Source organism: Chroicocephalus ridibundus, chromosome 3 (genome assembly GCF_963924245.1).
Source record: "Chroicocephalus ridibundus chromosome 3, bChrRid1.1, whole genome shotgun sequence".
Classification (NCBI taxonomy): domain Eukaryota; kingdom Metazoa; phylum Chordata; class Aves; order Charadriiformes; family Laridae; genus Chroicocephalus; species Chroicocephalus ridibundus.
This window is the reverse complement of record NC_086286.1, coordinates 91,239,787-91,266,138: the sequence shown is the minus strand read 5'-3', so window position 1 is coordinate 91,266,138 and position 26,352 is coordinate 91,239,787. Positions and strand designations below refer to the sequence as shown.

Sequence of the window (26,352 nt, the reverse complement as noted above, 5' to 3'; positions counted from 1 at the left end):
ATACTATAGTAGGAGACAAAGTCTCCACACAGTGCTGCTCACACTGTTTCCCTAGGAAAAGCAAGATTACCACAAAAATAATTATTTGTTTCCCAGCTGCAGCAGCAGGTAAAATCTGTAAGCCAGAATCCCCTCCAGGGCCTGGCTGGAGATGCCTGTTTCTTGCTTGTGTTTCTTGTCTTATTTCTCCCTCCCCTCCCCTGCCCTTAATGCGAGTAAAAATAGCAGGCTTAGACTATTTCAATTTTAGAAGCAACACGGTGGAAAGCTAAAGAGAACGAGGAACTGAACTGGAAACATAAGGAGAAAGGAGGAGAAAGTAGTATCTCTTGCTAAAAACTGAAGCGTAGACAAGCATTCACACTAAATAAAACAGATACGTAATTGGTGTGGTGCATTATCAAGGCTATCATACAAGTACCAACTGAAAAAATGATCTGGGTTTCCCTCATGCTCTCCACAACTCTCAGTGCAATAGCAGTACAGTTATCTGCAGGATTCAGCAATGGCAGGACACCAGAACCATCAGATATTAATGCTGTAGGTCAATGCATTTTTGAATTTTGATTTAATGAAAATCAATCTTTCTCTCTTTGTCCAAATTTAGCTCCCTGTTAAGAGTCTGAGGCCACTCATAAGATAACCTTCTCACCTCTTACACCAAGATGCTATAGAAAATCAACACAAGAAACTACGGAGCAGCACCAGAGGTCACCTGCTCTGTCTTCAGACTGACTGTCAGGAAACGCTATACTAAAAACTACTGTGGTAAAGTGCTTTAAAAACGAAGAGGCAACAAAGAAACAAGCCAACCACTTCTGGTTAACGCTCTACCTGCTGATGGCCTGGTGGGAGAAGTTCCAGTTTATTTTTGCTTTTGTCTCCAAACTGTTTCATTTATATCCAAAAAGAAAGTCTGCCAAAACCTGAAAGCTAAGAAATGGTCTATTATCTTCATTTCCTGCAACCCTTAGAGTTAGCGATGCCACAGAAACCAGTACACCGACATAAACTGGGTTTGTATGAGTCTCCCCTAGCACATGCTACATGAGCAGAGCACAACCTGATGCCGTGTTGCAACTGCTGGGATATCTTGTCACTGTTGCAGCAGTGTAAGAAACAGCCATCTCCTGTGTGCACATCCACTTCTGAATATACCAAACCCCAATGCTGCCTGAAGTACCATTTGAAATACCAAGACGTGGGGAGGGAGCAGAGGGAGCATGACATAGAATGGACACATTAGAGAATAACAGAAATACATTATACCTTTTAATGAGAGGAATTTGGTTATGTGCTCACATTTACATGCATTTAATATGGTCCAAACAGTCAATCTACTATAACTCAAAAGAACGAGGTAGAAGAGATTAAAGGAGAATGTGGCATTGCTAAGTAACACTTTGAAACTAGATAGTTTGAACAGGTGTCTTCATTGGGTTATCTTCTGAAAACTTTATGGAAAAAAAGCAAGTTTGTAAAATTAGCTGCTTAAATTCTCTCTTTGCTTCCTGGCAGTTAAAACTGGAATGAGAATAAATACCTCCCCGCATGAGGCATGAGGATTAATTTCTTTGTGTATATAAATGGGTATTTAACTATCAACTACTATTTTATTTTTAACACCTTATAGGGACTATTGCATTCCTATCCAAGTTCAGCTTTTGGCAAGAGATTAGGATTGAGTTAAAATGGGAACAGGTGTTTGGAAGATGATATGGCTGTAATAAAAGCGCTAACCAAGAAGATGAAGAAGGGAAAAAATAATTTAAATACGGCATTCATTTGTAGCCTATGAAATAGAGAGACACCCAAAAGAAAACGTAAAATCACAACAACTAAGGGATATTTAGGAAAATGTCTTTTCCCACTGTCATTCATTCCCAGGAGGACACAGTCTGAGCAGGGCTGTCCTTTGGTCCCAGGTCATCCTGTTCTTGTACATTCTCACGATGCCTGCTAAAAGGCCAGGCATTCAATAAAAAACAGTTTCACTGCTTAATGCTTGTTGGGTTATAACACGTGTTCAAAGCCTCAAAAGGATGTAGGAGTTTAAGGCCACTATCAGTGAGATTTGAGCTCCCAAATTATATCAGGTATTTTTACAGTGTGGATTTCTGGCCTCTAAGATCCCTACAGCCATTACTAGGTCAAACCGATTTTTATTTCTAGGGACTGAACACATTCTTTTGTCAGCTGCAGTCAGAAGAAAAGCTGAAACCATCCATTTCAAGGCTCAAACTCATGAAAACAGATGTTTCCTTAGTAAAAAGAATAGTTACTGACCTTGAAGCTTCAAAATACAATATTCACCATTTTTAGAGTATCTTTCCCTCAACAATAAGATAATTGAAGATAAAAGCTGTCAAGTGTTTTTTTTTGAAAGCAGACTGTGCTCGAACCCCAATCCTGCAAGTTAAACCTCTTCACATCAAGATGTACTATTAACTTCATACAATAGTAAAAGCAAATAAAGCAATGATTTTTAAAAGGAAAGGTTTATGGGGGGAAGAACGCGTTGCAAGATGTATGGTGTAGATTATTACTTTGTTTATTGCCATACTTCATGATGATTTCTTATAGCAGCAGAACATAATGTACAAAATAAATAAAACTTAACTATGGAGACACAGGCAAGTCTCTTTGCCTGCAGCATGGGTCCTCAGCAGTGGGAACACCCAGCACAGCTGACTCTCAAGTCAAAAGTTGGACTGAGAATATCATCAGAAACTAAAATGGTTGTCTAGACTATACTGAAGTCCCTTATGTCTTTCACTATGAAAAAGCTTTCCTGCGGCCTGTGGAACAACTGACTGAAGAATGTAGTAACGTAAATTCTGCACACTAGATGTTTATTTTGCTGGTATCAAATGATTTTTGCATTTTAAGAAGGTTTAATACAATTATCTTTGACTTCAGTACGTTTAAGGTGCATCCTTTCTAAGTATTTCTTGTCAGTAGTCACCCATGAGAGAATTAGTCTATTAAATTAGCGAGACAGTAAGGAAGGTTTTAAAATGACTGACAACAGAGGATTATCTCTTTGAAAACAATACTGAAGAAAACAATTTTGACCTGAGACAAATTCACACGTCCTTTTGATTCTAATGACTTCATCAACAGGAACAGAAATTGAACTTGACCCTGTATCATTGATTCTGCACACACATTTGAACAGCTCTGAGCAGCTCCATTTAACTCAATTGTCCAAGGGAGGCAATTATTGATGTGGTGAAGTGCTTATGGAAGTCAAATCTAGGCTCATAAATGGCTTATGGATTCCTGCCCCTGACAGGCATCAGACGGCTCTAAACACTTAGTATCTATCGGGACAGAATTACAAAATTCTGATGAATGCATCAGTTAATGATAATTTCTGCAGCCATTGGAAGAAAATGAATTGGCCTTCCAAAAGGAAGGGTTATACAAGGAACCAAAGAGATTTTAGGATGGAGCTTGACTAATAGATGATACATGACATGTTATCTGCAATAGCAGGAGACTAAATTTAATGAAACACAAGAGTTCTATGTGGTCCTAGCTACAAATCACACCAATTACTGCAAGTCTATGGGGTAAAAACTGATCACAAAAGCTAGAACAAACATCTGACAGCACAGAATCCAGAGCTAAACCCTTTCTGAAAGAGTCTTTTCATCAGATTCCCATCCCAGCCTGTCAACAGAGCAGCGACAGTGTGAAATACAAGTTAACGCTCTGCAAGCAGAGGTCAGATGGACCCCACTCTCTCAGGCACCGTGACAGTAACCTCCACTGCAGGGGCAGGACTGACCTTTTGAGACAATGACCTTTTACATACCCTGGCATCACCAGAAGACTCTGTGTCTCAGGACCTTGACGTCCTTCCTCTCAATAAACCATTACTACCAAAAACAGGGAAAAAACCATACATAGATATTCAATAATTCAAAACAAACCCCTCATTCCAAGCACAGCCTTTTATTCTCGCCAAATGAATGTCAAAGATTATACAAAGACCCTGGTAGCCTTCACTAATATATTTCCCCAGAGAAGTATGCATTTCTTTCATGGCAGTTTAAGCAATAAGCAAATGCTCTTGCAAACTTCTCTCCCTGCTGTGTTGGCACAGCTGCATAGTCACTGGGTAATGCAGAAGGAGCAGAGGGAAGAGACAAGGTGACATGAACAAGAGGCCAGGTGAGATGGAAGGGCTACCTTAAACCAGATTAAATAGTTCCTGCTGAATATAAAACTACCACCTTCTATACCACAGCAATAAGAGCTAATATACAGGCCCTTAATATAGTCAAAATAAAGCTACAGGCAATGTCATGTGAATGAACACTGAATGGACATGGTATTAAAATGTCTGGAAATACACTGAAAGCAGCATATCCAGTAGACAGCTTTTCATGTCATTCAGCCTTATCCAAAGAAGTCACATAAGCAATACTGAAGGCACCTTTCTCTATAATACCATTTTCATGTCTGATTTATCATGGAAAATACAAGCAAACGATCCCATTTGTCTTCCCATACCTCCAAGTGACAATGCCTAGAAACCCCAGACCTTTGCTGTCTTCAAAGATCCCTGTTATTTCTTCTAAACTGCGAGGAAGAGTTCACATCCTTTTAAGATGTAAAATGTAAGAAAAAGAAAAGAAACTAACAGGAAAACCTCAAGCATTTACATACATTCAATCAAAACCACCAAGGTGATCTCCCAAGAAAACCCTCAGAGGGCTGGATCTATAAAGTTTAGTGCAGGTTCACCTACGCAACGGTGCGCCCTCTCTTCTTTCATCACTCTTATTTGTCTACATCATTTCAAATAAGAAAGCTCTGAAGCTGAGGGCTATGCGTCCATCATCTACCACAGCATATACTTGCACTGTGATGGAACCAAAGGCAAAAAAATTACTGTGAGCAACAGCCATCTCCCGTCACAGACAATTGACGCAGCTCACAAACAAACTGCTCCTCCAGTATTCATCTTCTGCAGCCTCTTTTTCCTGTCCACTTTTGCCATGCTTTGATCTAAATTTGAAAATAATCTCCTTGAATCATGCACTGTGCTTTTAATTTTTCCAGCCAAGTGCTATGCACAGCTTTTGTCTGCAATAGTAACAGATTGCCCAAGGACACGCACAATGAGTCATGGAAAGAGTCAGGATTTCCTGGCTCTTAATCCGATGCTCAGACAAGGCTTCTCGTGTTTCCAATTTTCGGAGGCCGGCAGGTGGGGGGAAGAGAAGAGAAAGGAAGGAAAAAAAGATGGAGAGAGACTTTTTTAGATAAGCAAAATAGACAACCAGAAAAAACCTACACACAAGCTCTTTCCCGTCTCAGTTTCAGATAACTGATGTAACAGTAATCGCAAAATCTGCTGAAGAGCTTAAATCTGTTTTTAAAAAAATGTAATGCATAGAACAGAGGAAAAATATTAATGGGCAGCAAAAAGATACAAAAATTTGACGTTGCTTAAAGCAGAAACAAAACAACCAGTTTGCTCAACAAGCCTGGAAACAGAAGAGAAAGGAATTTACATGCTTTCAGGGCGTGGGGATTTGGGAAGCTTGCTCCCAAAACGGGAGGGTGGGTAACAGCATTAGTGTATGCCCACCCCAGAACTGTGATAAAATCTGGGGGTTGTGAACATGCAAGTAGATGACATGAATCAACTCTCACTTGAACACACTTCAAAAACACTCTGTGTGTTACACTTGTCTATTTAACTTAGGAAGCTGGCTCCCACAAGACCACCTATAATTAGCAAGATAGGAGGAACATCCAAGAGGCAAATATAGATCATGCAGAGGTGATGTATCAGCAGTCTGAAAATAATTAATATCCATCCTAATAATGCCACCTACTCCAAAGGACCGTGCAACAGTTTACAAGACCCATAATGTCACAAAGGAACAGGAAAATAATTTTTCATCCCCACAAAAGTAGGCCACCCATCATATTCTGAAAAGGGATCCAAGCAAAAAAAACAAATGGATTTTGAGACAAGTTGTACTCATTTATCACTGCAAAGCACAGCTCATACGTGGGCTTTGGCAGCACTCTGGCTAACTGGCTGAAATGAGACCCATTTAAAAATAAAATAGATGTTAAAACACTGGTGCCAGTAAAAGACATTAACTGCTATTACATATATCTGCACATATGTATGGGATATTCAGGGACCGCTTGTCTCAGTGGGCTGGGATAATGAGATTATTTAGAGACTACTGCCTCCGGATACAGGTAACTCAAAGTCCATGCATTTTGTTACTGTCTGTATTACAGCAACAGCAAAAAGTCTTACTGTACTCATGACAAATATTTGCGCTCCCAATCTAACCCTCACTGAAGAGATCTAGAGCAACGTCTAACAGGGTAGAGTCAACCCTACAATGCGGGAATGGAGATGGCTTCTTTGGGTCCCTACTCACTCTAATTAAAGGATTAACTGCAGCAACAGCCATCACCATGAACAGCAAACTATTTTAGCAGAGGATGAGAACTAAATGAGCCAGGAGGTGGTTCTTTCCAATTCTCAATGAGACACGAGCAGTAATTAGCACAGCATTAGCCTGGACATCACCAGGGGTCCTGCTGACAAAGGACATAGAAAGGCTGAGGTACTCACTGCCCTCTTTGCCTCAGTCTTTAATGGTGTAACCAGCCTGTAGGAATCCCAGGCCCTTGAGACTGGTGGGCAAGTCTGGAAAAAGAAGATTTACACTTGGTGGAGGACCAGGTCACGGAACACTCGAAGTGGACATATACCTGCATCAGGAAAAGTGTTGCTAGCAAGTTGAGGGAGGTGATCCTTCCCCTCAACTCAGCACTGGTAAGGCCACATTTGGAGTGCTGGGTCCAGGCCTGGGCTCTCCAGTACAAGCAAGATATGGACTTATTGAAGAGAGGTAAGGGCTAACAAAGGGCCATGAAGATGACTAAGAGATTAGAGCGTCTTTCATATGAGCAGAGGCTGAGAGCTGGGACTGTTCAACCTGGAGAAGAGAAGGTTCAGGAGGATCATAGCAACCTATATAAAAACCTGATGGGAGGGTGTGAAGATGAGAGAGCCAGACTCTTCCCAGTAGTGCTCACTAAAAGGACAAGAGGCAACGAGCACAAATTAACGAGCATGAAAGTCCTTCCGAACACAAGAAAATACTTTTGTACTGTGAGGATAGTAGAACACTGGCACAAGTTGTTCAGGGAGGTTGTGGAATCTTCATCCTTGGAGATATTTAAAATCCAACTGGACATGGTCCCAAGCAACCTGTTCTAGCCGACTGCGCTTTAGCAGGAGGTTGGACCAGATGACATCAAGAGGTCACTTTCAACCTCAACAACTATGTGACTCTGTAAATATTTCTGTTGAACGCATTTTTAAAGTGAACAAGCTTATTTACAAAGATTGGTCATTAAGGCATCCTTCAAGACAAACCGTTCCAATGTTTTGTAAAACCTCCAAACCCGACTTTTGCCACTCTGCTCTTTTTTGGGGGGTTTAGATGCAGGACAAATTTTATTTTCGCTTTTCAGTTTGCTCCCTAAGCTTCCTTTTATATATATCAAATTCTCTCATTCACTTGAAAGATACTTCAGTCAAATACTGGACAGAAAATACTTCTGAATTAAACATTATCTTGAAGTTTTGGTTGACTCGCCTGCTCTTCTCCTCTTTCACACCCTCTTTTTTTATATTACAAGATAGCATGAATCTATCCTTCAGCTCATAGTTCCATGTGATCAACATTATTCTCTTCAAGCTTCTTTTTTTCCCTGACTCTTTTTCTTTGTCTGTTTTTCAGTCATTGAATACTTTCCAGGTCCAGATGAAAATAACAATTAGGTTTTATTATTATGAGACCCTTTCTTGTACTGATAAAAATCTTATTATTCAAAACAAAGCTAGCACTCTTTCTTTAACAATGAGATTTTCATGTTAATTTTTTATATTCTTTTCAGAAAACATTAATGACCTTCAAGAAGAATCAATTTTCTGGCTTCTTTCCTTCGATTCTTTTTCTTATTTTTTTTAAATCCAATTTTACCACCAAAGACAAGTATATATGAACAAATTATACACTGGAGTCATAGCTCCCTTGAGGTATCATTCTGGATTATTGAAGTATAATTATTATAGTGCATTGGTCTGTTCTAAGACTTCCAAAATACTGTTTAAAACTCCTTCCTTAGCAAGGCCACTAAAAAATATGCTATGAAAACCTAATTACCTGCATTATAAAAAAATTAGCACAAAATTCAATGAATGAAAAATAGCAGAAGTTAGCAGAAATGTAGACAGACGATAATCAAGAACATAGTTAGAGAAGTGCAAGATCCAAAGTTGAGGATCATAGCATGACCTTAAGGTCTGAATGAAATTACTTGAAGTTGCTCAAAATTTCATCAGCTTTATAAGATAAACATCGAGAACTAGCAAAGACTGAAACCTGGCACTTAACTTTTCTGCATGAAAACATTTCATTCAATTGTACTGAGTTAGTGAAAAAAAGCAAATTGAAAAAATGTTTGCCTCAGACTTTAAAAACAATCATTCTCCTGGACTGCTCACACAAAAACCCTTACTGCTTGACAGACAATTTGAACAGATTTTTTTTTTTTTATTAACTTTGAATATTTGACACATTTCACTCATTTTGTATCCTGAATTTAAGCATTTTGTACAAAATCTTATCGTACTGCATAGACAAATAAACTCAAAAATACCAAGCCCCAAAGGGATTTTGATCCCCCAAGCCCTTATGTTCCTTAGTAAGCCAAATTAAATTAGTATGGTTGTTCGTATGTGCAAGGATTACGTTTACAATGTGACTCATCCTACCTACCTTAAATTATTTAAAATCATTCATTTTCCTTTAGCTGAGTTTTTAAAATAGGCTTTCTAGACTTTAAATCTCAGAGATCATTCCAAAGACCTAATTTTTCACATTACATACATTTTATGCCCAGTCATAGATATATGTCCAATGTGTATTACACAAAGTCCAAGTAAAGGAAAAAAAAATGCTTTGCACTTTTCCCTTTGTTTTATTTCTCTGGCTGATCTCTTCCCAACTATAAACACAAACAAAGACTGAAAGACAGAAGGAAAAAAAAGCCCAGACCCTGAACACCAGGAGTAAAATTAAATTAGTTAACTGCTAGAAGCATGAAGCATTAATGAAACAGAACTAGACAATTTTCCCCTTATGAGGAATATCTATCCAGTGTTAATTAAATTCTTTTATTCAAAATCTATGCTTACCCAAGTGTAAAAATATTACATCATATCAATAACTGCAGAGTGCAAGCAAGTACTACACTATAAGCATCTTTTTCCCCATCTAGTGGGGTGAAGCCTTTAAATCATTTATACTATTTGAAGTCTTCAAAGAAATGACAAAAAATAATAGAAAACCCTCTGCCTGAACCAGCAGCCGCAGTTATTAATTCCCTTGTCTAACGAATAGCTATCTGAGACTAGCTCCAAGCATTTGCTTGCAAAGTTCACATACAATAGTGTTAATGAGGAACTTTCAGAGAGTCTGCCATAATTATTTCTCTACAATATATCCAGCTGGCTGGTTTATCCATTTGCAGTCCAGTTCTGCACCACTGAAGCTAAACAGAGTTTTGACATTAACTTCAATAGGTTCAGGTCCTTGCCTACAATGTTGAGCTATCATCACAAATGCTTTAGGTGCATTTCTATAATATGACACAAACTAATTAAAGCAAAGCTGCAACTACTAAGGGGCCATCTCTAGCATTTTTAAGCTTACAAGGTAAGAAATGGGCTCCTAAATCTTCAGGTGGACACCCTAAATAGATTGCCTGACTTTCAAAACCACTCAGTATTTGTTCATTTGAACATTACATTCATTTGTTCATTACCCTAAGTAATCCAAAGTACTGTCAATTTTTATTGGAATGACCAAAAATGGACTGGCAAGTCACTTTTGCATAAACAGAGCAGCATGTGAGACTAAGATAATGTCTTTACACTAAATTCTTTATCCTGTCACTTACATCTTCTTCAAGATGATTATCTTGTTGTAAAAAAAAATAAAAACATTACAGATTGTTCTGAGAATTATTTTGGAAGATTTAATCAGGCGCTCAGCTCTTTTGTAAATTATCTGAATGTAGGTTGGGAAAGGAGCAGAATCCAATAGCTGCATTTTCAGGTGTTAGCATTTACGCTTTAATAAGTATCAGTACTTTAACCTGTATCAGTACTGCTGCAAAAGAACCACGTTTGACTTCTACATTGTTTTGTATTAGGAATACATGCTTTGCCTTGACAGGAAAGGCTGACGTAAAATGATTAACTAATAAGTGTCACCAGGGTTTTCTTCAGCTCCTGAGCTACACTTGAAAATATGTAAACAGTGTCTCACTTCTGACAGTTCGTTTTAACTATATTACAAGGGCACAGTAATTTCCAGGTGGAATTGGAGCTCTGCTTCATCTAAATCTGGTGTTGTGGATACAACCTTGTTGAATACTAGAGTCCTCAGAAGACAGTCCAAAAACCAGGCAAATCGGAGAATGGTCTCCTCCCAAACTGCTCGTGTGGGAGTGGCTTAAAAAACCGTAGAACAAGATTCAGTAGCTCTTTCAAAATCAATGTCAGCATTAAGTCATATAGCCCAGCATTTCTTATTTGCATCCACCAAAATCCCATTTCATTTCAGATCTTGTCAAATTTTGACCTCCCCAGTACCCTGGCTCCTTCTGGGAGAGTTCAGAGCAGCAGTACACTGCTGGCACAGTGGAGTACTTCTCCAATTCCAGTTCTCCAATAGCATCAGCACTTGAGCAGAGAAAACTTTATCTGAAATTCATATTTACTTCTATAGTTTAGCTTCAATCCCTGAGGATTTATTAGCTACGTGGTATGTCACATGTATTTTATTTTACTTGCTGTTGAATTTCTTCTCAAAGAATTCTAGGTTGAACGTTTCAACCTGAAAAAAAATTCTTAATCTTTTTCACTGGTACCAGGATTAAGTCCAGATTTTAGAAAGAGCACTACATGAGAGGGCAAAAATGGGTAGAAAATAAAGAGCAGAAGAGGCAAGTAAAAGCTTACAGAACAGAATACAGTAAGTTTTACAGACAGTGTTTAGTCACATTCTAAATATCACCTTAAAATAGAAAAAGCAGTCACTTAATGGAATATATCCCCAGGATAACCATGCAGAATAGACATTTCTGATTAATTTAAACAGCCACTAGCTACTGCTCTATAAAAATACAGCTGAAAATGCGTTTCCCTTCTGTGGAAGCAGAGAATGCAACCTGAAGTATGAAGGTTTCTGTGTGTTCAGCAGACTTTTTTTTTTTTTTTTAATAAGAAGTAAGTTGATTCTACTTTGTTACAAAGAAGGATATAAAGGCCCATTGTTCCCCTCCCAGCCTCAGTTTTTCCACCTTAACTGAAAAGAGGCAAATACAATTAGATAACTATAAGTACTAAAAGTTAGTTTCTAACCAGTGAAAAAGTGTAAGAAAGAGAATTACAGGGCTGTCTGCTTATATGCTTATAAATGGTATGGAAACAAAATAAATTGGTATCTAATAGAAATAAGAAAGTAACATAGAAACTCATCAATGCAGAAGACCCAAAGTGGTCAACAAAGATGAAAACAAGGCAGTCCCAGAATTTAATTTCTGAAAAGCTGGGAGATGATGAGTGGAATATACTTTGTATGAAAACATGAAATACGCATCAGGTTCTCTGGTGAATTAAAAAAGAAATGTGTTAGCTAGTCACCCCCCATTACACAATGATAGCCTTTGTTTTTTTTATTTGGTGGGACATTGGCACACAAAAACAGAAAAATATGTCAAAGGCTGGAGCCTCAGCAGCAAGAAAAACTTCTATCTAAAACTGAATTATGCAGGCAAATAGTTATTGATAAGAACCAGAACTAGAGTCATGGTACCAGTCACAGAAAGTGAGAACATCTGAACAGTACAAAGTTCAGTCATTTTCAGGATCATATTTAGGAATGCCAGGCATTCTGGAAGAACTTGGAAGTGGATTGAGCAGACAAAATAGCAAGTAAGACTAAAATAACACCTTCACTTGTACAAGTTTGCAGGCAAGATCCTTTTTCCTGTAGCCAAGGAGCTTAATACTCATTTTTTCTTCTATTTTCCTTATAAAATTCAAGCTCACTAAAAGCAACAGAAGGAATATAGCTCCCTGATATGTTTCATCAATTCACAACACAGCTCACAAAAATAATAAGACTGGGAACTGGCATTTTAAGATAGCCTCTTTCTCTATAGACTATGCTTTTATAGTTTATATTAGCGATATGGGAATAATATTTTTGCAGTCTTTTTCTATAAGACAGAATCACTTCCTATTTCACTTCTCAAGCTGCTGGGAGACAGATAAAGAAACATTAACCAGCACGCCTGGCGAAAGTCCAAGCAGCAATCACATTCTGCCCACCCAACACTCCCTGTGATCTCACTCAGCTGCAGCATCTTCGGATTCCTGTAAGTTTTTCTCCATACTGTTAAATGGTTGCCAGGTTTCACCTCAAGGCATAACAGCTTTCTGTTGAAGGCTAAATGGTCTCCGTATTTCAGTAGGCTGTGTTAATGCTTATGCACCCCTTTTGCCCCTCTCTTTCTTCTTCCTGGAGGAGTATTCCAAATCTTATTTTGGGAGCACTATAAAATGCATATGCTAAGATACCTCCTTGCACTTCCATGTGTAGAACAGCTTCCTTTAATTCAAAACTAGTGGAGCTATAGTACAAATGAATAGTTGCACAACTGACTTTTTTTACTGGTCAAGAGCAGCAAGCAACTTGGAGACGATGGAAATAATCCTGCCCTCTTTGTGGTCAGTCAGAACTGTGCTGGTGCACGTCACTGGGAACAGCATCAGCCTACTGAAAGAGTAGCTTATCCATCATCTCTCTTACACTTCCCTTCAGGTCTTTCCCTGCCTCTGGACAGACAGCGATATGACCTGTTTCCCCACGTCATGTTTCTACCCATTCTAGCTTTCCTAAAATCCAAACCTAAAATTTTCTGCCTTAACGAGCATGAGCTTTCAAGCACTACCATCTGTCATCAGCCACCATCCCCAGATCCAAGACCTATGATTTAAGCGCAGAGATTTAGAGCACACTGCTCTCTTTACTGATATCACAACAGAATGATGGATTTCTGAGGGAAGGCAAACTGTATGTTTCTCACTGGAGGCATTACTGACTTCTTCACCAAAAGATCCATTCCAGGCTCATTTTCAACTGACAATAAAAAAAGGAGAACTTAACAATCCACTTCCTTTTCATCCACTGTGTACTTTATCATAGTCAAGTCATCGATCCAATTATTACGCTCTGGCTTTGCAGACTTCTGTATATTTGTCCATTTGTCTCCTTGAAGACATCATTACCGTTTCCAACTCTTTAACACACAACACTCTTGAACTGCTCTAAGTGCCTTGGCAAGCTGCCCCCACATGCTAATATAATGCTAGAATTCAGTGACATCCTCCTTCAGGATCCCTCAAAATTTTGTAATCTGTGATAACATCATACCTATTCCAGCCTGCAGCTGAAATCCAATAGGGTTGAATCCATCTATTTTTAAAGCACCTGTAAACCTACTAAGAAGTACGCTTATAAATACACCTTTTTACCGCAGAGCTTTCTGGACTTCGTAAGTAGCGTCAAAGCTTCCATCCAGACTCCTAATGGAAATGAACAATGTTGTAGCTTTCCAGAACAACATTTATTCACAAAGCACACAGCATAACAACATGAAACTTGAAGGGAAAATTTCTATTATAGAATCATTGCTATCCAATGACTCAGTATTATTTTTAAAGCAACAGCTAGCTATCCAGCTCTATCCAGCTGATAACCATATTTCTGTACCTGGTTGGCTAAGAGGTTGAAACTTACTCCTCACATAAGTCAATCTATTAATTATGACCTGGATAGAGCTAAGACTAACTTAGAGAAGCCAAGGTTTTGAAGGCAAGCAGCCCTAAAAAGATAAATCACCTACGAACCATGTTGAACACATATAGCATTATGTGGTTTTCCACAGGGCTAAATATTTCTTTTGAGCAGAGCCTGTTTCTCAGTCACAAAGGCAACAGCCTCAGTTAATAAACAGAAATGGATGTTCTAAAAGTGTATCATGCCTCCCATAAGACTCTTCTTTATGTATATATTCAGGTACATAAAACATGGGTATTTGTCTGGTCTCTTTCCATAACACGCTCACAGTGTGGTGCCTGTTGACGATAAAGAACACAAACTCTGAGTTTCTGTTTAATAGCACATTGCGGACAAAAGTACTGGATAATTGGGATGTAACAGCTACACTTTTAGATTTCAAAATGATTTGGGAAAAGCAGAACATTCACAATATATGCAAACAGGAAACAAAATGAGTAGTATCGATCAGCCATTTTCATTGCTAATTAGTTCTGTCTTCATCCGTTTCAAGCCGTTCATAACATGGGCTCTACCAGACTACCTAAACTGGATTTCTGCAATCAATTTTACTTTCATGTCTAAATGGTAAATTACTTATTTGAGCACATTTTCTAAGAAAAATGGTAAGAAATGTAGTACCAGATGCCGATGTTACAGGTGGCTGTTGCCAGATTCTAGGCAGAGGGAATTGCACGCAAATGAGTTAATTCCTGCAGCAGATCTTCCCTCTCAAGCAGCAGGGGACTATTTCCAGAGGAGGCACCTGCCTGTATGCCACATGTACACTGCTTCTCACTGGGAGCTCACGAGGCTTTTGTAATTAAATCTGCTTCTGTTTAGGATGTGGTCAGATTCACTCTCTCTGATTTCTTCTCTATTGGAGAGCTGTCTTGGAAGAAAAAAGGTATTTAGCACTTCTGAGAACTGATGACGAATTCTGAATCTCAGTTTAGGACCACTGCAGTCATGGTCCTGACTCTCCATCACTAAATACTGAAGTAATCATAAAATTTTGTGCTTCCACAAATAAGCTCAGCCTGCATTTTTCCCATTCATAGATTCAGTTTAGGTTTACATGTGATTGATTTTTTTCTGTTTCAGGCCAACATAAATGGGCAGCTCCTTTCCCTTAGAGGAAACGTAGCCATACCACATATTAGATAAGTGAGATAATATCTTCCCATCAGCATCTCCAAAGCAGCACCAGATATCATAAACCCATAGCCTAGAAATGACACCCTGTGCTGCAGCTATGGATGACTCATAGATGTCAGAGGAGGTAGAGGAGTCATAAGGAGGTAGAGGGCATTGCTCAATATGTTCCTGCATGTGCAGAGCTGAAGAGTTCTCAGCTAGGAGACATTATGTTTTAATAAAGTTCATGCAGAATCAGTAGGATGAAACGTTTTTAGTACCGGTTCAACAAAGACTTCAAAATACTAACTATAGTTCAAGAAAAAAATTGTCCCATTTCAGATTGAAGTCCTGAGAGCTACCATTAAAAAAGTGGATAGTCTCAATGTTCAATAAATAAAACTGAACCCTCTAGACATATTTTCGAAAGATAGCTTACAGTGAACACTGAGTAAGATAACCTGAGTGGCATAATAAAAATCAAATTAATGAAGGATAGTTTTGTAGCAGACAAGAAAAACAAGACAATAACCTCTTAATTGAACCTAGAAATCTCTATCATTCTGCAAAGAAGTATTCAGATTTGTCTTTGAAACACTAACTCTCTTCATATCATTTGCTCTTGTCAGCATTTGCTCAATATCATTGTATAACTTCTTTCCTAATTATTCTGCAGCGTTTCATCAGATTATGGCTTTTAGTAAATGCAGACAAACACAAACAAAACCCCCAAATATAGACACGTTATAACTTCTTTTATTTTAAAGTCAATGAAATATTTCTATGCATGTTTTTAAAAATTACATCTGCTTTCTTAATATTACATAAGGCTTGGGTATTTATTCGTTATTTAAAAAAAAAAAATGTTTGAAATCAAACTTTAAAACTTCCACATAATCATCACAATAAAAGACCAGTCAGTTAAGGAAAATAAAAATGACCGTATTTTACACAGAGACTGTAATATATTTGCAATGGTTTCTCCATATTACTGTCAATGTTCATGCAGAAGTTTCAGAAATCTAAGCAGTCTGCAGGCTTCAGAGAAATATTAAAAAAAAAACCCTAATGGGAAAAAAAATCCTCCAGTATTTAGGAACTCATCTGCTGTCTGCAAAATATTACAGAATATACATATTCAAATCTAGAATTCATTTTGTGGAAGATCCTCAGTAAGCAAGTAACAAAAATTTTTTAAAATGTTAAGAAAAATAATAAACTGTTTTACTGTAAAAATGGACTTACTTATTTTTCCTTTCTGGGATAGTTTAATAAAAGACACAGCATTTTGAAAGCCATTCCTTCCCTCTTTATATTTTAATTTCTTATAACACCATTTTCCATATCATTTTGAACCAGAGCAGCTCCTTGTCCTGTCTTTGCTGCTGTTTCACAGTGGTCCAAAGGAGTGGAGTCCAACTTAAAAGAATCTGTGCAGTCACTCCAGCTCCAAATGCCCAGAAGAGAACAAAAGGAGGAGCTGAGCAGATTTTTCTAAATTTTACTCAGCTGTTTGCCTCAAAAAGGATTGTCAGAAAACACAGGTGCATCTGCAAGTGTCCTCTATCTTCCGCTAACTTCTTGAGATAAACAAGTTTGAAAATGCTTTACATATATATAGATATTTATATATATACACACACCCCTAAAAAATAAAAGTATCAATATTAAAAAACACTGAATCACTGAATATCAAGGCACACTTTAGTTCAGACCATGTGTAAACCAGAGAGACAGCAGTAATTTTATATTTTGCCTTCCATGAGTCTTTTGGGTACTTTTGATACTCATATACTAGAGTCATTAAACTATAATGAATACTGTATTTATTCATTCTTATGTTTTCTGAGCAACTTGCTACTTTATATCTCTAAACCTCTCACTTTTAGGAAGTTTTCTGCACTTGATTAAAAGACTTTAAATGATAGAGAACTTCACAGACTGCTCTATGACCAACTTTTTTTTTTTTTCCCCCTCTCTTTTTCAGAAGCAAAGTAACTGCCAATGAGTTTTTCCTTCAGAGACACCTCTAGGAATGCTTACTGCAGCAACAGAATGAACACTTTTTGTTTTTTCTTTAACACTGGCTCTACTTCTCTTAACCAAAGGGGTCAGTACGCTGATAAGCTACCAGTGGCATCGGGTGCAGCCACAAAGAATATAAAGGGCTATTTCAAACAAAATTTTGAAACTGCTCAGCAGTTCTTAATCACAATCTTCTTTCAATTTCATGCAACTGTAAAAGTAAAAACAAAACCGTGATCTACTTAACTCTGAAAACTCTTGTTACAGTCTGTGGTCTTACGAATAGTGTCTTGATGCGTGAAGTAAAATGCTTGGTTTCCCACAACAACAGCAGCGAGAGAGAATGTGCTGAACAGCCCCATATATCATCATAAGAATTCAATATACAGGACATTTTCTGTTCACTGTGCTTGAATTTCAGAGAAAGACAAGATAAGGTTAGCAAAACACAGCAGAGAATACTTGTCACTTTAAAGCATCTCCCTGTGTTAACTGTTTTGTGTGGTAGGCTCTAAAGTAGCAACACATCCTCCCAGACCACGCTGAGGAGTAGCAGCTGAACAGTTCAGTGATAAATACACGATAACTCAAGTGGGTGCTAGCTACAAGTGCTTGCAAGCATTAAGACTAATACACAAAGTCGAGCCCAAGCATTCCTAAAGCAAAGGGCTGACAGCTCAGGTGGGTGGAGAGCCAGGCAGATGAAGAGTGTCATAAGGTAACATGGCTTTCTGTGCTGTGTGACAGAGCTGAACAGAGAGCAGCAAAACAATGCTCAGAGCAATAGCAAGCAAAGAAATTTTTTAATCTTTTCTAGTAGCCACCTCCTCTTGCCCTTCCTACTGCTTTCTGCGTTGTTCCAGGATAAATATCAAGTGCCTCAGTCAATTCTACTCCCTTGGTCCAAGACATCCTTAGTGTGGGTGAGGGATTACAAGCCTGGGAAGGTGCAAGTCAAGGCTGCAGATCTATGTTCTCCAGTAAACCTGGAGGCAGCCATGAACCAGCAAGAATTTGTCTGCCCACTTTGGTCCCTCAAGAGCTTACAGGCTCAGGCTTGCTAAGATTTAACTCTCCACAGTCCACCGGAACAACATCAGCGTAACTGCACGGGTGAAATGAGAGATGTGCCAGAGACAATCTAGCACCTAGGATCAACAGCCTGGGGAGCTTAAAGGCTGGCTGCAGAGAGTGCCAACCCCCTTAAACTCATCAGAGAGCTATGTAACAGAGTCTGCTGCTGCTCCTCTCCTCCAGGCTGCTCCAGCGACGTAAATCACACTGAAAGATCTTCACAGGGTCAAAACGGAATTGAAAAGTGATATCAAATATTATGTTACTAAGCAGTAGCACACCGTTGGAAAATAAAATGTAATTTATGTCTCAGCACAGATATGGAGTCTGCTAAGCTAGTCCCAGGGAGCGCCTCAAGAGCACAAAGCAGAACAGAGTTTATTACAGAGATGATTAGCAACTAAGCGTATTTCCTTCATGTGCTTTTTACAACCTAAACATCATCCAATGCATATGTATACCAACTAAAATTTGGCTTGTCAACACTGCGATGTTGTCATATGACAGAGAGAGAGAGGGTAAATACAGTCTCAAACAACATGGAGGTATGGCTGAGATAATTTTTGTCTACCTAATTACAAACAATTGGATGTTTTAAAGCTATACTGATATGACCTCAGGAGTTAAACTAACTTTTAGATCACTACATATACAGCTACCTGTTAGATGCATTTTAAAATACTGTATCAGAACACAAAAAACGCGCCAGTGGAAACCAGAGGTCCATTTAGCTCCACACCACTAGTCCAACAGTGGGATCACTTACAAAAAGAGAAAACTCTGGCATTTTCTGGGGCCGTTTCCCTTTCTAACTCCCTCAGCATTCAGATGCCAGCATTCAGCTGCGAGAGCCCGGCCTCCTCTTGAGCAAGACTGCCATGTGTGGATAACAGGAAACTCTGTGATTGTTTCCATTCAAATACAAGGATGATTGTAATATAGAATTAATTTTATTTTTTTCTAGCCATTGCAGGTCTACCACAAAAGAAAACAAAACTAGTTTTTGTCATTTTGCCATTGCTCCATGAAGGCACATGAAATATCAGCTTTCAATTAGTACCCTTTTATTATTCCCTGTTTAATTCACAATCCTCAGTATTTTGGATGCAGTGAGATCTTATGCTCAGGCAATAGCACAATTTAATATCATTATTCAAGCTCTTTGCAGACCTTGCCAACTTTTTCCAAGAAAAATATAGAAAAACTAGGACACATAATTCTAATATTTGCAGTAGAGAAAGTGAACATGAGTACAAAGAAGCAAGACAGAAAAAAACGTATAAGGCTGACAGCCCATTGTCAAGCATTGGCGAAAAGCTCGGACAAACTTTGTTCCCGCTTCATGGATTCCCAAACTGAGATCCAAACAAAGTTCACAAGGATGAAAATAAATAAAACAATATTTTCCAGGACAGTGTTTGCCCTTCAGGACAAACACTCGGTGATACTGACTGTCTGGCAAGAAGAGTGAAATTTAGAGCCAGAAGCTTATCAAAACAGCCACTTTCCTTTCCTCCCACTATGCAAAATGTAACAGTATCTTTTCAGAGCTGGTTTCAGAACTTGGGGTTTTCGAAAACTAAGAAGTTTTGCCTTTCTTGTTGCTGTGAGAGCACAGACACTGGGAATCAGCTCAAAATATAGCATCTTCAGCCTGAAATCATGTTTTCAACCAAGATGGGACATTGTCACATCACCTACTTTGGCTCGCAGGTGGGCAAACTAAGATCTACACAGGCCAGTGCTGGAAGGTGCCATCCCCCACGGTACTGCAGTTCAGCAAAGCACTGCAATGCTTGCTTTCAGCGGTTCCACCAAAATTTAAGCTTGAAAGGTTGCAGTCAGAGGGTCTCCAGGGGATGCGTGGGGCCTTCCTGTCCCATAGCTGACATAACACTACCCTGACTCACTTCTAGACCACGCATGGTGGGCCTCTATGGCAATGGTTCATTTCCAGAGACAGCCTCACGAAGCTAAAATGACCCAGGAGCAATCAAGCACAATTGTGGAGAGTCTGACAAGGAAAAAGAAGAGTCTGGTGTTTTGTGTACTCTGAGGTAAAAACCCTTCTGGAGTTTCCCGCTTCATATCTGCACCAGTTGACAGTCATTTATCACTTTCTATCTCTACCCAGATATACAAATCAAAGGAAATCCTAAGTGCACAACCTGGGACTGAGTACGCACAGAAACAAGACAGGGCATACAGCCTCAGCATACAAGAAGAGACTCCTATTTAACCTATCATGGGTAAGGCAGAAAAGACTTTACCGTGGATTACTGGTAATGTAATGGACAAGGAATACATCCTGCTGGATTAGACAACCAAAATGTTCACTTCTTAATAGGAAACACAGACTAGTCAACTGCATGGATAACTTGTACTGGCCAATCCTTGAAACTTGCAATTTTTACGATCTCACTCTGCTGGCATCCAGGCAATTCTTTTTTTATATAATGATTTTATGGCCTCCGAATGTACAACCCAATAACAATTCTGACCCTGGGTATTAAAACATCATGTTGAAATGATCAATGGCTGCTGCCGTACTTGAGAGTTCACCATACACAGATCCCCTGTTTTCAAGTTCACAAGATGCAAAGGTAACAGACAATGCAGGTGCATACTTATTTCCTAACATCTAGACATGTTTTCAGCAGTTGCACATCAGTGTAACTCTATTAAAATGAATTAAGTGATTTTGGTTTATGACCATGTTCTTTCTGGCTCCAAAATTCTACAATAAAATTATTTTTCAGTAAACATAACTCAGGAACACTAATTAAATGTGCCTTAACTCCAAACCAGGAGTATGGACAAATAGATGCTACCAGATTTCGTGCTATAAACTGTTTAGGACACTCATTCCTACTAAGACAATGATTCTTCCACAGCCGTCAAAACAAACACAGACTCAGGTATGCTTCTTGCTTAACAGCTGGTTACTTTAGATTTGCTTCAATACACAACCGATGGACTATGTAACTACAAGGGAAGACAGAAGCATCATAAAAAGGTTGAGTTGATATGTCATATCATCATGAACTGAGGTGTCTGGGTATTTCATTTGTAAAAATTGTACGTCTTCAGACACATGAAAAATACAAATCACAATTTAACAGGCTTATAATGATGTTTTCTTAGGAAAACTTCTGTGACTGCTGGAAACTTCAGCAGCAACATACAGAACAACACCAGACAAAACTGAGAATGCTTCATCATAATTTTACAGGTTTTCACCACTGGAAAACCTTATTTTTAGCTGATGACATTTTTTTTTTGAGGCCAACAAGATTTTATATAATGATTCTAGCTACTTCACACTAGGTTTGATGAAATTTCTTTAAACATCTAATTTAATTTAAATAGTGATTCACTGTTTAAAAATCCAATGACATTTCCTGCCTTGGTCTACATTTAATACAGTTGAAAGAAACTGAGCTCTACAAGAAGTTCTCCATTGCTGTATTTAATATAATGGAGAGTCATGCAACTACAGAAGATAAACCTTTACTCTGAAAGGGTTTATGGGCCCCAGGGATCTCTCTTTTTCCTAGAAATAACATTTTTATACTGAAATAGCAGCTGCTCCTTACCTGAAAAGAGTTCATGCATCGAAGTGAAGGTGGCAGAGAGATGGTACTCAAACCCAGTATCAGCAGTAATTCCATACACGTTTCTGATGGAAGCTTTAAAGGATGAACTCCAATGTCATCTTCCCATGCATCAGCGAGGCTATCAAGTTTAAAAAAAAAAGGTTTTCATTCTCTTAAAATATATCTAAACTCCAAGTTTCAAATAAATATTAGACTGTGTCATAGTATTGTGATAAAGATTCTCTTCACATTTTCACAGAATGGTAGGGTTGGAAGGGACCTCTGGAGTCACCTAGTCCAACCCCCCTGTCAGAGCAGGGTCACCTAGAGCAGGTTGCACAGGAACGCATCCAGGCAGGTTTTGAATGTCTCCAGAGTTGGAGGCTCCTCCACCTCTCCGGGCAGCCTGTTCCAGTGCTCTGCCACCCTCAAAGTAAAGAAGTTCCTCCTCGTGTTTAGGTGGAACTTCCTACGCTCAAGCTTCTTCTCATGTTTAGGTGGAACTTCTTATGCTAAAGTTTGTGCCCATTACCTCTTGTCCTGTTGCCGGGCACCACTGAAAAGAGCCTGGCCCCATCCTCCTGACACAAAACATTTCAGTATTTATAAGTGTTGATAAGATCCCCTCTCAGCCGTCTTTTTTACAGGCTAAAAAGACCTAAGCCCCTCAGCCTTCCTTCATAAGAGAGGTGTTCCAGTCCCCTAATCATCTTGGTAGCCCTCTGCTGCACCCTCTCCAGCAATTCCCTGTCCCTCTTGAACCAGCGAGCCCAGAACTGGACACAGTACTCCAGGTGCGGCCTCACCAAGGCAGAGTAAAGGGAGAGGATGACCTCCCTCGACCTGCTGGCCACACTCTTCTTGATGCACCCCAGGATGCCATTGGCCTTCTTGGCCACAAGGGCACATTGCTGGCTCATGATCATCCTGTTGTCTCCCAGGACTCCCAGGTCTCTTTCAGCTGAGCTTCTCTCCAGCAGGTCAGCCCCCAACCTGTACTGGTGCACGGGGTTATTCCTCCCCAGGTGCAGCACCCTACACTTGCCCTTGTTGAATTTCGTAAGGTTTCTCATCGCCCAACTCTCCAGCCTGTGCAGGTCTCTCTGTATGGTGGCACAGCCTTCTGCTGTGTCAGCCACTCCCCCCAGCTTTGTGTCATCAGCAAACTTGCCGAGGGTGCACTCTGTCCCCTCGTCCAGGTCACTGATGAATATATTGAAGAGGACTGGACCCAGTACTGACCCCTGGGGAACACCACTCGTCACTGACCTCCAACTAGACTCTGTGCCCCTAATCACAACCCTCTGAGCTCTGTCTTTCAACCAGTTCTCTATCCACCTTACTGCCCATTCATCAAGCCCACTCTTCCTAAGTTTCCCTATGAGGATGCTGTGGGAGACTGTGTCGAACACCTCGCTGAAGTCAAGGTAGACAACATCCACTGCCCTCCCCTCAACTATCCATCCAGTCATTCCATCATAGAAGGCTTTTTCCCTGGAAAAGTCACAGATAAGGGTGCTTTTACCAGAAATAAAAGGTGCGTTTAGAGTACCTTATCTGTGCACCAATCTTACAACAAGATACATAATGTGAAAGGAAAATGTAGCATACCTTAGACCAATCTGTTCATGTTTCTAATTCAAAATCTGATTATTTCTGAACCAAATTTCATCTGCCACTGGCAATTTCCCATCATATAGTGCTTTTACATATAGAGTATTCTACATAGAACGTCTCCACTTCTTATTTTGTTTCTAGAAAGAAAAATGTCCTTTCACTTCTGAAAAGACAGGAGGTCAGACATGATTTTCAAAATTGATGTTTATGATGCTCTCATTGGAACCTTACTAACAATCTACATCAAGTAAAAATGCCATCTCAGTTCGTTTCATACAGCTTTATGCTTTAGATGTGTTAAAAGAATTAAGATTTCTAGAACTAGTCATAAAACCAACATTCTGAAAGCACATTTGTATAAACTGTTCCCACTACCACATGCTGAAGAACAAGATTAGTTCAACAAGATTAACTGAAAAGAACATTTCAGGCTTGTTTCCTCCATAATGCACAAACTGTCACACTGATCAGTGATCCAGTTAGTTTAATAATGTCATCTGAGCAGTTAGTATCTGATAGTCTAGCGCAAGATGGATGCCAATTATTCTCAGCAGATCTGAGAACATTTGGAAGACAATCCTTCCTACCCTTCCATGTCCAAGACTTCACAATTTCAATAAATAATTTAGCATTAGCTTTCACTTTTAAATTCCTCCAACTCTTCTGGAAATACATTACTCTGACTGAACCACTGCTCATGAACATATCAGCTTGTTTTAATGTCCTATCTAGAAACAGCTGCGTTCTTTTTAAGCACCTAAAAGAGTAGGCATCACCCCAACGTTCGGCAAATTCTCTTTTCACAATATCTGTGTCCTTCTGGATGGTTTCATTCTCTCAAGTCTCCCAAACCCACCAATTTTCTATAGAATTCTGCTTCTTAGATATAGGCTTGCATATACACTTCTACCCCTGCTTCCACTATTAACTCTTCCTAGCACCTTCTTAGCTCTTCTAGAAGATATTCTACTTAACATAATTTACCCGTTTTTTCTTCAAAAAGTAGGTGCATTTTCACTTTCTTATCTCCATTTGCCTGAAACTGGCCTCTTGGATTTTAACCGTTTGGGTTTTTCTTTCCTAATCTTTACATTTTTCCTCCTTCCTCATTTATCTATGGGTATATAAGAATCCAATTCTGCTTCAATACAGAGAAGCAAGACCCATAATGCACACAAGGTAAGAGGGGCTTCCATCTCCCTGAAAAAAGGAGTGCTTTCTCTCACTCTTTTTTTTTTTTAAATTCACAATAAAAGACGAAGAGAATTATATCACTTTTAAATTACCAAATGTACCATGTCTTTTCTCAGCCCTCACTTTGACATAAGGAGGTCTAAACTGTATATGGTAAGGAGAAGGGGGAAGGCAGTCTGGGCCAGGCACTCTCTGGCACTTCTAATGGCAGTGCATCACTTAAGGAGGTCTCCACACGTGGCTGAGACCATACCAAACAACAGAGGCCAAAACCTGCTGCACATTAACAGCCTTCATTACAGATAGTGTGTCATTGGACACTTATACTGCACCAGACAGACCTGGAAAAGCTGTTTAAAGCTACCACAAAAAACCCCCTGTCTGCTCAGCCAGGAAGGTGAGCAGTTCAGAGGACACCCTGGAATATTTTCACTACTGAAAAGCACAAGATGCCAGTTAAGCCCCAATTACTTTGTCTATATTGAAAGGAGGCAGGATTCTTTAAAAAGACTATGCGAATAGCCAAGCCCAGGACAGGCAGCCCTGACTGGTCCATAGATTCTGTAAATGCTCCAGGAGGAACATCTAGCTCTAGGTGATGAGTACTGAGCAGCCAGCAACCAAAGAGTCTTTTTAATTGTAATGCAGAACCCAGTTTTATAGTTCATTGTTATTTGGTAACTTCAATTCCACACATAATTAGAAACTTACCTTTATATGTCCCTTAATGGGTTTGACATCTTTTACAAGCTTGTCTGGTGATACAGGCGAATTTAGGTGAAGCTAGCAAAACTGGGCCCTTCAATTTTTCAGAAATCAGCAAGTCTAAACAAAGCACTGTGCAGGCACCTTCAAACACTAGAAGCCAGTGTTTGAAGGTGCCTGCTTTGTCTGAAGTGTTGAAGTTTGAAGTTGAAGAAGCTTCAAACACTCTCCAGCTACAGATAAGGTTCTGGGTCTGGGGAGGTGCTTCCACAGATCAACATCCTCTTTGCAAATAAACTTTTCAGAACTCTAAGCAATTGAATATTTTTTTAATAAACTTCACAATTTACTTCAGTTCCCTGATTCTATTCTTGTGTTTTGAACTAAGGATTTTTTGGAGCTGCCTCCTCATTTTAAAGTCCAACTCTTACAGCCCTGACACTGCACTAGGGTTTTGGGGTTTTTTGTGGCTGTTGGTTTATTTTCGGGAAAGACTGTTTGCATAAAGACATTTAGCCTAATTATATTGCAATTCTTGTTTATTAATGGCTTGGTTATTAGTATTTCCTGAAACAATTCCAGTGTTTTCCCTTAGTACAAACAAACCATGTGTGTCCTAGCACTTACTGCTCCAGGAACACTCATGTTAGGAATTACTCTTTATGACTTGTCCTTTTGCCGCATTTAACACAAGTGTTTGTGGGAAGTCACTGCTTTATTAGATCGTGTCTCTTTTTTCCTTTACCCCTATTACTCTTGTCAGTATTTTTCCGTAATCTTCATTGTGAAGGAAGGAGAAAAACATCTATGCATAAAACAAAACGTAAAAAAACATCCGTATTTTCACCTTAGTTTCACAGAACCTTTCCGTATAAGGAGAGTTGTCTCACATCTAGTTCAAGAGCAGAGACTGTTTGCTTTCTCTTTACTGGAAAAGGCAGCTTGGGTGACAGTGCTCCTCAGGAGAGCGAGCACCACGGAGGACAACTCAGCCCATCAACTCAATGCTTCCTCCCAGACCAATCCCAAATACC

General features: G+C 39.2%; 1 protein-coding gene across 3 annotated transcripts in view; it reads right to left on the bottom strand.

Annotated features, from left to right (window-relative positions):
* Positions 1 to 26,352, bottom strand: part of UBE3D (ubiquitin protein ligase E3D) — an 86,981-nt gene that overhangs the window by 14,927 nt on the left and 45,702 nt on the right. For 2 of the 3 annotated variants that reach the window (XR_010070420.1, XM_063330099.1), the window contains exon 9: positions 21,803 to 21,941. Coding sequence is in view for 2 of the 3 variants with exons in the window: in XM_063330099.1 (XP_063186169.1) it covers positions 21,803 to 21,941 (139 nt within the window). In the remaining variant the exon portion in view is untranslated. Of the gene's footprint in view, positions 1 to 16,760; positions 17,542 to 21,802; positions 21,942 to 26,352 lie in introns of those variants that run through there. The other variant, XM_063330097.1, reaches the window with a different exon arrangement.